The 14,667-nt window shown below is 41.6% G+C and overlaps 1 protein-coding gene across 1 annotated transcript in view; it reads left to right on the top strand.

Annotated features, from left to right (window-relative positions):
• The window catches only part of LOC117354606 (zinc finger protein 271-like), a 30,726-nt gene extending 20,306 nt beyond the window's left edge, over positions 1 to 10,420 (top strand). The window contains exons 3-4 of the mRNA XM_033932398.1: positions 2,950 to 3,069; positions 6,893 to 10,420. Of these exons, the coding sequence (XP_033788289.1) occupies positions 2,950 to 3,069; positions 6,893 to 9,300 (2,528 nt within the window). The 3' untranslated portion in view covers positions 9,301 to 10,420. The remainder of the gene's footprint in view (positions 1 to 2,949; positions 3,070 to 6,892) is intronic.
• The last annotated feature ends 4,247 nt before the right edge of the window (positions 10,421 to 14,667 follow it).

Here is a 14,667-nt window from a genome sequence, read left to right as displayed (position 1 = left end):
GGTATGAAGTGGGAATAGGAATGTCGTTTGGCAGTTTGCAGTTGAAGGGAATGACCAGGGGGTATTTTGAGGCGTATTTCATCCTGTGAGTGGAGGGACCTGTTCGGCACATACGAAGGAAGCTTAATTGTTGTGTAGCCCGGGTTTTGAACGCTAGCATCAGTCCTTTAAAGACACAGCGTTTAGCTACGGGCAGCCAATGAGCCGATGATAGAGCCTGGGAGACAAGGTCGTGGGCATGGAGGTTTTTTAGAAGTCTGAATGACGCATTTTATACATGCTGTAGATGTCGTATATTCGCTGTGAGATCATTGAATAGTGCGTTGCAGTAGTCCATGCGGGAAAGGACTAAGGTAGTTGGGTGAAGTCAGACTCAGAAAAGTAATTCCTTATTTTTCGGAGCTGACATAGGTAGTAAAACGAGGAAGATAGCACCTCAGCGATATGGTTGGAAAGCAACAGGTTGGAGTCAAGGAGAATTCCTTGACTGGATAAATGGTCCTTTGCAGTTATAGTAATTGAGTCCCAGTGTAGTGAAAGATGGGTGTGGGTGCAGTGCTCTTTGTGGATCCAAAGGAGTTCTGTTTTGGAGGTGTTTAATTGTAGGCGTTTAATTGTAATTTGTTTTCAGACATCCTGTTTTTGATTTCCGAGAGGCATTTTAGGAGTTTTGTGATCTGGGCATCACAAGCTTCTCCTAGCAGTAGGTATAGTTTCATATAGTAGGGTTGTAGATGTTCTGATTTCCATAGTTTGTATATGAGTTTTACTGTTGCATTTTGGACTAGTTGTAGATGCAATAGCAATGTTTAAGAGCAAAGAACTAGTGTTACGTTACAGTAGTCTAGTCAGGATAGGATTAGGGATTGCACTAAGATTCGGAAAGCCTCTGTTTCAAAGTATTTTCTAATGGATCTTAGCTTTCTCATCATAAGGAAAGATTGTTTTAGTATTGATTGTATGTGGCTCTTCATGGATAGGTGGCTATCAATTTCTACTCCTAGGATTCAGGATGGTGACCTTAAATATAGATCTACACAAGGTTAATCATACAAAGATTAGGTGACTAAATGAAGGAAAGAATCTCAAAATTGCCACTCTGTAGGAATGCCCCACAATAAACACACACGCAATCTTAGAGTCGAGAGGACACGCTCCACATGAATGGTCTCTCCCTCTTTTTATTGAGAATCATATCTCCATTAATTACTTAGTTAATGCTCTACAAGGTTATAATTTCATAATGCATTTACAGTGAGGATTAAACCATTGTTTATCTATATCATGTGTCTCAAAGCTACTATCTCACTTGACATATGAATACATAATAACAGTTATAATAAAGTGATTCCCAATGTGTACCTTTCTGATATGTCTCAAATCTTACTATAAAAGTATTGTGTGTCTGGATGATAAACGTTTTATTTGTCTTTCAAAACGACGCCTCAGCCCCACCACTCCACCGCATATACTGTTTCATACCGCGGGAAGCATATTGTGGCGCTTCATCATTGGCTGTCGATTTTTGAAAAGTATGTTTTTAATTTTTTTAATTTTCTTGCTTAATACTTATTTGTGTAAATTCTTTAGAAATAAATATTTCAAAACAGATTGGAATTATTTCCCATCATCTTATAATTTTAAAAGTAGATAGTACTTATCCACAGCCAAAAAACCCAGGGAGTCAGACCCGACATGTTTCACACGTACTGGTGTTTTTTCAAGGGTCTCCCTAGGATGCCGCTGTCATCCGACTCCTATAGTTTGCGAGAAAAAGTTCTCATCCGGGTGAGGTGGCACTTAACACTCTTGACTGTAAGAGGGTGTTGACTTTCTATCTCCAACGCACCCAGTCTCATCGGAAGGTTCCTCGACTGTTCTTGTCTTTTGATCCTAACAGGTTGTGACGACCTGTTTCCAAGCGCACCTTGTCCAACTGGTTGGCTGCTTGCATTTCCTTTTGCTACGCTCAGGCTGGTCTCTCACTGCATGGTCGCGTCACGGGGCATAAGGTCCGAGCGATGGCGGGTTCGGTCGCTTTCCTCAGGTCTATGCCGATTGAGGAGATCTGCAAGGCTACCACTTGGTCTTCGGTTCATACTTTCACCTCTCACTAATGTCTGGATTCTTTGTCAAGGAGTGATGGCCAGTTTGGCCAGTCGGTTTTGCGTAATCTGTTTTCTTAATTTGCCAACTTCCCTCCGTCCCTGTTTAGTTAGCTTGGAGGTCACCCACATGTAGAGAATATGCTGCCTGCTTGTCCTGGGATAAAGCACAGTTACTTATCGTAACAGATGTTATCCAGGGACAGCAGGCAGATATTCTCGCAACCCTCCCACCTCCCCGGGTTGGCTTCTTTGCTAGCCATCTGAACTGAAGACCACGAGGAGGGGATGCGCCCTCTAGTGGAGCAGGAAGGCACACACATGCGTGATGCAGCACAGCAAACTTGAATCTTCAATCAAGTTTGCTTGAAAAGCTGTCCGCGTCGGGGCTCCATAGATGACGTCACCCACATGTAGAGAATATCTGCCTGCTGTCCCTGGATAACACCTGTTACGGTAAGTAACTGTGCTTTCTAGGTCATAGGAAGTTAATTTGCCCTTCCTGCTCGCTCTTTGTGTTCATATCGGTCTGAACATTATCTGGGCGTTTGTTTCATCTTATTCCAGATGTTCTGGATTAGATGGAGACCTGCTTGTTATATAAAGGATTAGGAAACTCACACATATTGAAATAAGCCTGATCTCAATATACAACATTATCAAGATGATGAGTAAAGAGGGTTTATGTGATTTTACTGAGATTTGCAGGGTCTAAAAGTTTGAGTATTTTTGTTTTTTTTAAGTTGGTGAAATTCTTTAGGCTGGAAATTGTGTTAAGTCTTAAATTTCAGGGAATCCAACAATATATACTTTTGGGAGACCTAATGCAGTTTTCTTTCCCCAGGAACAGGCTCTCCTCCCGTCACTCCTGATATTATATCCCACATTGAACGGGGGGAAGAGCCGTATATCAGAGAAGAGCCAGGATCAGAGGAAAGAGAACCTGGGAGAAGCAGCTGCTCAGGTGAGTGTAGTAATAAGAGGGACGGAGGTGAAACTGATAAGATAAAAGGGGGAGTTGTTCCAAACCTGGCTCATCTTTATCTGAGTGTGCGAGAGATACTTGGATATTTATATATGTGGCAAAGACCTGTTTTATGTGAAAATCCAATGTAATCTAATGCTTAGTTTTGTATACCGAGACTTCAATCCAGGAAAGCTCGACTCGGTTTATAATGATTAAGTTAGGTCAATAAGGGCATACAGAAAATTATCAAGAAAGATTAGTTTCCAAAATGTTTAGTAAACAGAATGGTTTTCAGAGACTTACGAAAAAAGCGAAGGGAACCAGAACTTCTTAAGCGAAGTGGAAGGTCGTTCCAAAGTCGAGTAAACTTAAAAGACAGAGATTGACCAAGAGTCTTGATTCTTTTATTACCTTTACTAGATGGATAGGACAGCTTAAATTGTTGATCACCCCTTGCAAAAGAGAATCTATCTTTTATTTTTATTTATTCAATCCATAAATCACATATTCTTGAACAATCCCTCTGGAGCCTGAACTATCGGGTAGTGCATCCATTCCAGCCTTGGCTGCAGAACTTAAAAATAACACCAACCCCCTCTGCGAGGTGGACTTTATTGAAAATTTCAAAGTTCCTAAGGTGCAATTAAGCAATCCACATGAAAATAAAATAATCCACATAAAAACCTAAAGGACCTAGTCCGCTGAAAGCGTAGGACCCAACACGGACTGTGTTTCGACAAGATAGTTGTCTTCAAGTCCTATGGTGGTAGATACGAGGAATAACTGATATGTGGAGAGTCATGAGGAAAGCACTGCTTTGGTTACAAGTGGATCGATTTTTCACTCTGTCAAAAATTACAAAAAATAGGGGACACTCGAAGTTACAGGGAAATACTTTTAAAACCAATTGGAGGAAATTTTCTTTCACTCAGAGAATAGTTAAGCTCTGGAACTCAGAGAATAGTTAAGCCAGAGGATGCGGTAAGAGCGGATAGCGTAGTTGGTTTTAAGAAAGGTTTGGACAAGTTCCTGGAATAAAAGTCCATAGTCTGTTATTGAGAAAGACACGGGGCAAAACACTGCTTGCCCTGTATCGGTAGCATGGAATATTGCTATGCCTTGGGTATTGGCCTGGTACTAGTGACCTGTATTGGCCACCATGAGAACGGGCTACTGGGCTTGATGGACCATTGGTCTGACCCATTAAGGCTATTCTTATGTTCTCATGTAACTCTATTCATCATACAGTGGTACCTCGGTTTACGAGTGCACCGGTTTGCAAGTGTTTTGCAAGACGAGCAAAACATTTGCAAAATCGGCACCTCGGAAACCGAGCGTGCCTCGATTTGGAAGCGACCCCTCCGTGAACGGGCACCCCCCCCCCCCCCGCCGCGACCTGAGGTCCCCCCAACCCACCCGAACCCTCTTCTTACTTTGGTGGAGCCTCCGCACCGGCACCAGCATGTCCTGTGCATTGGTGCCGGTGCCTGAAGATCTGGCTCCACATGCTCAAGGCCTGAGAGTTCACAGGGGGGGGGGGGAACCTATCAAAGCGAGTTTCCATTATTTCCTATGGGGAAACTCGCTTTTTTTTTTTTTTTTTTTTTTTAATAAATCTTTATTCATTTTCTTATGTTACAACAAGTGTTTTAAATAAATTCATTATAAACTTGAATAATCACACTTGATTAACTTACAGATTAATATCAAATTTAAAATTTCTTTAGAAAATCAATATTTTATAAAGTTATAATATTATGTAAGAAATTTAAATTAATATAATTATTATTGAATATAATAATTTCCCCTCCCTCCCTCCCTCCCCTATCAATACTGAATGAGAAATCTTTATTCATTTTCATATGTTACATCAACAATATAAATTCATACTAATATTTCAGAAAACTAAATTTATATAATTCTTAGTTAATATAATAATATCCCATGCCCTCCCCCCTCCCTTCTATTCAGTAATACATGAAAAAAATTTTTAAATGCTATTCTTTCCATATTTCATATTATAAATCAAGTATTAATATATTATATAATATTTAGAGATATGATCTCTTTTTCTTCTAATCAAATTCTATACATGGGAAAATTAATCATTCTTTACAATATTCAGTTAATGGTCTCCATATTTTTTGAAATTTATCTATATGTCCTTTTTGTTTTGCTATAGTGAGCTCCATTTTGTATATATGACATACAGAATTCCACCAGAATGTATAATTTAATCTGTCATGTTTTTTCCAATTGAATGTGATTTGTTGTATTGCTATTCCAGTTAAAATAAAAAGAAGTTTGTTATTACTTGATGATATTTGACTTCTTGCTCTCATAGTTGTTCCAAATAATATGGTATCATATGTCAAGGCTACCGGATTTTCTAACATCCTATTTATTTGGGGCCAGATTGATTTCCAGAATGTTAAGATGAATGGACAATAGAATAAAAGATGATCTAATGTCCCAATTTCAACATGACAGTGCCAGCATCTATTTGACCTAGAGCTATCTATTTTTTGTAATCGAACAGGGGTCCAGAAAGCTCTATGTAAAAGAAAAAACCAAGTTTGTCTCATAGATGCTGATACCGTACATTTTAGCCTCCAAGACCAAAGTCGTGGCCATTGAGATGCACTAATTTGGTGCTTTATCTCAATGCTCCAAATGTCTCTAAGACCATTTTTTGGTTTTTTATTTATATAACCGGATATTAATTTATACCACTGTGCAGCTTCATGACCTGTTGAATTAATTTGGAAACACAGGAATTCCAAACTGTGATAATTAGTAAGATTTTTCCATTCAGGGAACCCTACCTGAATGGATTGCTTCAATTGCAACCATTTAAAATATTGTGTTTTTTTAAGATCAAATTTATGTTGCAATTGTGAAAACTCCAGCAACTTTCCATTTTTTATTATATCATCTAAAATACGAATACCTGCTGTCATCCAGTTTTTCCAGATTATTTTGAAACCGTCTATTTTGATCTTGGGGAAACTCGCTTTGATAAACGAGCATTTTGGATTACGAGCATGCTCCTGGAACGGATTATGCTCGTAATCCAAGGTACCATTATATACTGTATACTACCATATCAGACCATAAATGCATTACTTGCAATTCCATTGCATAAACACCAAAAAAGTTACCCCTCTCTTCCCAACCCTCCCTCCTCTCCCCTCCCCTCCCCCCACAGGACCACATTACAATACCTGGGATCTAGTGATGTTGTGAGACAAAAAGCAGGACTGAGCCCCAGTCATTCTTGGCCATGTTACCTCAACTCTCAAAATGGCTGTCATGATCTCGTATGCTGTCTCATGAGATTGGTGCCAGAGGTTGGGCAGCCATTTGAGATCATAGCCAGCATGGGTAGGAGTGACTAGGGAATCACTCCTGCCTTGACTACAACCCTAAACCACCAGGGATTGTAAAATAGGCCCAAGGGGGGCATCTGCAGGTACAAGGGAGTGGCAGCTACACCTCTTCAGAGGGGAGATAGAGGGATGGCCAAACTGAAACTGTGGCCACGGTCTTTAAGCTGAAACCAAAATTGGGCAGAGAAAGGATTTTGTCACCCAAACTGAAATTTGATCAGCTTCTACTCATGCCATTTCCAAGGAACAATTCACCATTTCAGAAACCTGCAGTGTTTTAGAAGAACTCTTCAACAAATGGTTTTCAATTAAAAAAGAGACCAAATTGAATCCACACATAGAAAACCCCACTATAAGATAACCAGGCCTCCTCTTAGAAACCACCAATGTCTTCTGGCACATGATTAATACCTTCTGTTTATATCCAACAGATCATCAGATCACACAAGAAAGGAAGAGAGAACAGAAGCAAGGAGAAGATCCTGTTGAAATAGAACAAGTACAAAGACAATCAGGAAACGTCTGTGAGAATATTTCCCAGGGAATTGAGAGGATTAACAGAAAGAATTATAAGCAGAAATCAAAGGAGCAGAGAGACCCTACAGGAGACTCAAGGGATGGACACCTAACAGGGAGACCCTTCCAAATTAATAATTGTGATAAAGTGACTTCTGAAGTCCACCATGGTAAGAGAAAAGGAAAAACACACCACAAAGAATTTACATGTATTCAATATAAGAGGAGCTTTCCCTTGATTTCAGAACTCCAAAGGCACAAAAGCAATCATAAAAATGAGAAACCAGATACATTCACTGAGTCTAATAAAAGTTACACTCAACTTTCAACTCAAAAAATTCACCAACAGACCCACACAGCAGTCAAACCATTTATATGTACCGAGTGTAATAAAAGCTTCCCTTGGCTTTCAGAGCTAAAACGTCATCAACTGATTCACACGGAAAACAAACCATTTACATGTACTGAGTGTAATAAAAGCTTCACTCAACTTTCAGTGCTAAAACGTCATCAAATGATTCACACGGGAAACAAACCATTTACATGTACTGAGTGTAATAAAAGCTTCACTCAACTTTCAGTGCTAAAACGTCATCAAATGATTCACACGGGAAACAAACCATTTACTTGTACCGTGTGTAATAAAAGCTTCACTCGGCTTTCAGAGCTAAAAAGGCACCAGGGGATCCATACAGGAGAAAACTCATTTACATGTACCGAGTGTAATAAAAGCTTCACTTGGCTTTCAGAGCTAAAATGTCACCACAGGATCCATACAGGAGAGAAACTTACGTGTCCTGAGTGTAATAAAAGCTTTACTCGGCTTTCAGAGCTAAAAATGCACCAGAGGATCCATACAGGAGAAAAACCATTTGCATGTACTGAGTGTAATAAAAGCTATACTCGGCTTTCAGAGCTAAAAATGCACCAGAGGATCCATACAGGAGAAAAACTATTTACATGTACTGAGTGTAATAAAAGCTTTACTCGGCTTTCAGAGCTAAAAAGGCACCAGAGGATCCATACAGGAGAAAAACCATTTACATGTACCGAGTGTAATAAAAGCTTTACTCGGCTTTCAGAGGTAAAAAGGCACCATATGATCCATACAGGAGAAAAACCATTTACATGTACTGAGTGTAATAAAAGCTTCAGGTCGCTTTCAAAGCTAAAAAAGCACCAGAGGATCCATACAGGAGAAAAACCATTTACATGTACCGAGTGTAATAAAAGCTTTGCTCAGCTTTCACGTCTAAAAGTTCATCAAAAGATTCACACAGGAGAAAAACCATTTACATGTACTGAGTGTAATAAAAGCTTCTCTTGGCTTCCAGAACTAAAAAGGCACCATATGATCCATACAGGAGAAAACCCATTTACATGTACTGAGTGTAATAAAAGCTTCAGGTCGCTTTCAAAACTAAAAAGGCACCATATGATCCATACAGGAGAAAAACCATTTACATGTACCGAGTGTAATAAAAGCTTTGCTCAGCTTTCACGTCTAAAAGTTCATCAAATGATTCACACAGGAGAAAAACCATTTACATGTACTGAGTGTAATAAAAGCTTCTCTTGGCTTCCAGAACTAAAAAGGCACCATATGATCCATACAGGAGAAAACCCATTTACATGTACTGAGTGTAATAAAAGCTTCAGGTCGCTTTCAAAACTAAAAAGGCACCATATGATCCATACAGGAGAAAAACCATTTACATGTACTGAGTGTAATAAAAGCTTCAGGTCGCTTTCAAAACTAAAAAAGCACCAGAGGATCCATACAGGAGAAAAACCATTTACATGTACTGAGTGTAATAAAAGCTTTAATTGGCTATCAGAGCTAAATCATCATGAAATGATTCATATGGGAAACAAACCATTTACATGTACTGAGTGTAATAAAAGCTTCACTCTGCTTTCAGAGCTAAAAAGGCACCAGGGGTTCCATACAAGACAAAAACCATTTACATGTACTGAGTGTAATAAAAGCTTCAGTTGGCTATCAGAGCTAAATCGTCATGAAATGATCCATACAGGAGAAAAACCATTTACATGTACTGAGTGTAATAAAAGGTTCACTCGGCTTTCAGAGCTAAACGTTCACCTGAGGATCCATACAGGAGAAAAACTATTTACATGTACCGAGTGTAATAAGGGCTTCAATCGGCTTTCACGTTTAAAAATTCACCTGAGGATCCATACAGGAGATAAATCATTTACATGTACCGAGTGTAATGAAAGCTTCACTCAGCTTTCATATCTGAAACTTCATCAAATGATTCACACGGGAGACAAACCATTTACAAGTACCGAGTGTAATTAAAGCTTCACTGAGCTTTCATATCAAAAAGTCATCAAATGATTCACACGGGAGACAAACCATTGAAATGTACCAAGTGTAATAAAAGCTTCACTCGGCTTTCAGAGCTAAAAATTCACCAGAAGATCCATACAGGAGAAAAACATATGTACCAAATGTAATAAAAGCTTCATTCAGTTTTCAGAGCTAAAAATTCACCTGAGGATCCATACAGAAGAAAAACCATTTACATGTACCGAGTGTAATTAAAGCTTCACTCGGCTTTCAAGGCTAAAACATTATGAAATGATTCACACGGAAAACAAACCATTGACATATACCGAGTGTAATAAAAGCTTCACTCGGCTTTCAGAGCTAAAACGTCATGAAATGATTCACACGGGAAATAAACCATTGACATTCTGAGTGTAGTAAAAGCTTCACCAAGCTTTCATATCTAAAAAGTCATCAAATGTTACACACGGGTACAACCATGTACATGTTCCGAGTGTAAGAAGAGCTTCGCTGAGCTTTCACATCTAAAAAGACACCAAATGATCCACACAGGGTGCAAACCATTTACATGTACCGAGTGTAATAAAAGTTTTATTTGTCTTTTAGAACTAAAAATTCACCAGATGATCCACATGGGAGACAAACCATATAGACTCGCTGAGAGCTAACTTCTGTATATAGCACCCAGAAAATTGGCACTGAAAAACCAGCTATTCTATAAGCTTAAAGTTAGGCATGGTTTATAAAATAGCATTTACACCTGGGAACTACGCCAATGAAGATGGTGTAAGTGCCTGTGACTAAATTTAAATGATGGTTAAATTTTCTAGAAAAGGAATTGAAACCCTCCCCCCAGCTATAGTTGATATTGAAGCCTTAAGGTCTCCTCCCTTAAATTGTATTTCTCTAATTTTTAGTCTGACAGTACTATTGTGTTCAAAGCTCAGTGGGATGGGCACAGACTGTATCTATGTGTCATTTTCTAGGCTTTAAACAGGCTGTTCCAAGTAGAGAATGACACGGGGAAAAAATCTGTCCCCGTCACTGCACCGTCCCCGGCCCACCATCCTCTGCACCGCCCTGTCACCGCCACTGCCATCCCATTCACCGCCCCGTCACCGTCCCCGCAGCATCCATATAAGCCTAAGTACTGCGAAACACCATGAAGACAGAAGAGAATCCTGCCACCACTACTACTGCACTGAGAATCTGTTTCAGTGCCTCTGCCCTGTAGTAAAAACAGAACATAAAATAAATCAATTGACTTGTCCTCCCTTGCAATGACGTGTCCCCTATGTTCACCTATAGCTCTAATCAGGTCAATTGTGCACACTAAAAATGCAGGAGATCTGGAACGTGAGCGCAGGCAGGCAGTGATACAAAAACAGCAGACACCCGACCGACTGCAGTGTTCCGCCATCTCCCTCCCTCCATCTCACCTTAGATGTAGAGTATGCCGGCTTTCTTTTTCGCCCAGCCGTATGTGCGGGTGCTCATTTGTTCAATATTCTCCTCTGACGCAACCGGAAACAGGAAGTTGCAAGAGAGGAGAAGATTGATCAACGCGAGCGCGGCTTGGCGAAAAAGAAAGCCGGCATACTCTACATCAGTGGTTTTCAACCTTTTTACACCCGTGGACTGGCAGAAATAAAAGAATTATTTTGTGGACCAGCAAACTACTAGGACTAAAATTTTAAAACCCTGTTTCCGCCCCATCTCCGCAAGTTCAGTCACCTCAGTAACTATAGAAAAATAGACAAATATAGTGCAAAATATAGACAGCAGATATAACTTCTCAAAACTGACACATTTTGATCACTAAATTGAAAATAAAATCATTTTTCCTACCTTTGCTGTCTGGTGATTGATTTCATGAGTCTCTGGTTGCGTTTCCTTCTGTCTGTGTATCCTTTCTTTCATTTCTTTCTTTCTGCACTCAGGCCCAAGAATTGTCCCTTTCTATTCCCTTCCTCTTTTCTTCCCATGTCTTTAGTGCCCCCGGTGCCTCCTTCCCATGTCTTTAGTGCCCCCGGTGCCTCCTTCCCATGTCTTTAGAGCCCCCAGTGCCTCCTTCCTATGTCCTTAGTGCCCCTTCCTGTCTTTAGTGCCCCCGGTGCCTCCTTCCCATGTCTTTAGAGCCCCCAGTGCCTCCTTCCTATGTCCTTAGTGCCCCTTCCTGTCTTTAGTGACCCCCAGTGCCTCCTTCCCATATCTTTAGTGCCCCCAGTGCCTCCTTCCCATGTCCTTAGTGCCCCTTCCTGTCTTTAGTGCCCCCAGTGCCTCCTCCCCATGTCTTTAGTGCCCCAGTGCCTCCTTCCCATGTCCTTAGTGCCCCTTCCTGTCTTTAGTGCCCCCGGTGCCTCTTTCCCATGTCTTTAGAGCCCCCAGTGCCTCCTTCCTATGTCCTTAGTGCCCCTTCCTGTCTTTAGTGCTCCCAGTGCCTCCTCCCCATGTCTTTAGTGCCCCAGTGCCTCCTTCCCATGTCCTTAGTGCCCCTTCCTGTCTTTAGTGCCCCCAGTGCCTCCTTCCCATATCTTTAGTGCCCCCAGTGCCTCCTTCCCATGTCCTTAGTGCCCCTTCCTGTCTTTAGTGCCCCCAGTGCCTCCTCACCATGTCTTTAGTGCCCCAGTGCCTCCTTCCCATGTCCTTAGTGCCCCTTCCTGTCTTTAGTGCCCCCAGTGCCTCCTTCCCATATCTTTAGTGCCCCCAGTGCCTCCTTCCCATGTCCTTAGTGCCCCTTCCTGTCTTTAGTGCCCCCAGTGCCTCCTCACCATGTCTTTAGTGCCCCAGTGCTTCCTTCCCATGTCCTTAGTGCCCCTTCCTGTCTTTAGTGCCCCAGTGCCTCCTTCCAATGTCCTTAGTGCCCCTTCCTGTCTTTAGTGCCTCCAGTGCCTCCTTCCCATGTCCTTAGTGCCCCCAGTGTCCCTCTCACTGCCTTCTACACTTTGTTCCACCCCCACCCCCGAATCCTGCCTGTCTACCTTTCTCCCTCCCTAGCCAAAGCCAGCCTGCTGCCTCCCTGCCGCTCAAAAAAAAAAAAAAAAGCCTCCTTCCTTTTCCCCTGCTCTTACCGCCATGCTCATGCTGCAGCTACTAAAGCCGACAGGAAGTCTTTCCGACTCAATTCTGATGTCGGAGAGGACGTTCTGGGCCAGCCAGGCAGCGATTGGCTGGCCCAGAGCGTCCTCTTTGACGTCAGAAAGACTTCCTGTCGACTTTAGTAGCTGCAGCATGAGCATGGCGGTAAGAGCAGGGGAAAAGGAAGGAGGCTTTTTTTTTTTTCGCGCGGACTGGCAGAAATTCAACCGGCGGTAAGGAGGAGGAAGGGAGATGGCGGGGACCGCGCAATCTTGATTGCCTCACTGCGGGGACAAGTCCATTCACCGCTCCACGGGGCGGTGAAGGGCCTTGTCCCCGTCCCACAAAGGCCACTATTTTTTCTTCCCCGTTTCGGTGGGTTACCCGCGGCTAAATGCGGCTAGCCGCGGGTAACCCACCACCGTGTCATTCTCTAGTTCCAAGTAGATGGAACAGCATGTATAAAATTTAAGTATCAATCAATAAGTAAACATAAGAATAGCTTTACTGGGTCAGACCAATGGTCCATCAAGCCCAGTAACCTGTTCTCGTGGTGGTCCCTAGTACCTGGCCAAAACCCAAAGAGTAGTAACATTCCATGCTACCAAACCAGGGCAAGCAGAGGCTTCCCCCATGTCTTAATAACAAGACTATGGACTTTTCCTCCAGGAATTTGTCCAAACATTTTTTTTTCTCTCAATAAATTTTTTAAATATATTCCAAAAATAGCAAGCATATGGTCCTCATAAGACCGCTACAACCAAGTTGAAATCAGACTTCCAGCTGTTCTGTCTAATACAGAGAAGCTTCTCTCTTTGTACTCGTTAAGATTAATTACATGAACCAACTGCGAAATGATATGTCCAAACTTTTTTGGGAAATCAGCTATGCTATCCGCTTTTACCACAACTTCAGGCAACACGCTCCAGATTTTAACTATTCTCTGAGTGAAAAAATATTTCCTCCTATTGGTTTTAAAAGTATTTCCCTGTCTTTGTAATTTATGACGAATTGAAAATCTTAACACATCTTGTAAACTGGTAACTGAATTCAGTGATTAAAGAAACTGCTTTTGGATTGAAATGAACTACTGTTAAATGGCATCATTTGTGTTTTGTCTGCCTTTGATGTGCCATCGAGAGTCTTGTGTGCTGATCAGGTTCATACCACTTGCAATGTCCTTCCATCACGTGCTCAGTTGATCAGGCATCTTACTGTTACTGCAACAGACTCATAGAAACATGATGGCAGATAAAGGCCAAATGGCCCATCTAGTTTGCCCATCCGCAGTAACCATTATCTCTTTCTCTCTCTAAGAGATCCCACATGACTATCTCAGGCTCTCTTGAAATCAGACACAGTCTCTGTCTCCACTACCTCTTGCGGGAGACTGTTCCACACATCTACCACCCTTTCTGTAAAAAGTAAATCCTTGGGAGAGAGAGGAGGCACTTTTGCTGGGTGAAAGGAGTTACCCAGCGGCTTTGTCAGCTGTTCCCGAGCCCCGCGCTGATCTTAGTGGGAGGGGCTAACCCGAAGACAAGAACTTGGCGCTGTTTGCGGCATGGGCCACAGGGACCTCCATTGGAGTCCCGGTGGAGACCTAGTAGAGTAGGGAACATGGTTTGAGATTTTCTTTTATATTATGTGGTTTTGTTGTGAATATTGGACAGCGAAAGGTAAAGCCTAAACTGTTACCATCCAGTCCTCCAACTCGCCCAGGCCCTATTGAAAGACACTTAGTATTAGCTCCTAAGCCTATCTCTCTCTCTCCTATTTCAGGCAATATATCAGGGGCTTCATTAAGTCCTGTGGAAAGAATTTCCCCGAGTCCACCCACCTCATGTTTCTCTTCAGGGGAGACTTGTCCAAACAGTAGTCCTCCCGTTGGAGAGAATGTAGCCTCAGACCGAGTGATACAACAACCACAGTTGATCCAACCAGTCGAGTTTCCTAGTGGAAATTTGACTAATGAGGAAATTCCCCAGAATATTACTTTAAAGGATGTATGGATGGTGGTTAAGAGGTCTGAGGATCTATTACAGGGTCCAGTTCAAAAGCTTTGTGCTTTTTCAGATCAAGTAGTGTCTAAAATGGAATTTATAGATGGGAAAATTAATCAATTAGAAGGAGCAGTTAAAAAATTAGACTCTCAGATAATATTGCTACAGCAGATTAGTACTTTTGCAATTAAGGATAGTCTTTGGTTGCCTAGGTAATGTGAAACTATTGAAAACCATTTGAGAGCTTCAAATCTGAGAATACTGAATTTCCCCAAATGTTCACTGCTCTCGTCAG

This window comes from Geotrypetes seraphini, chromosome 2, assembly GCF_902459505.1.
Source record: "Geotrypetes seraphini chromosome 2, aGeoSer1.1, whole genome shotgun sequence".
NCBI lineage: Eukaryota > Metazoa > Chordata > Amphibia > Gymnophiona > Dermophiidae > Geotrypetes > Geotrypetes seraphini.
This window is presented reverse-complemented; position numbering and strand designations above follow the sequence as displayed.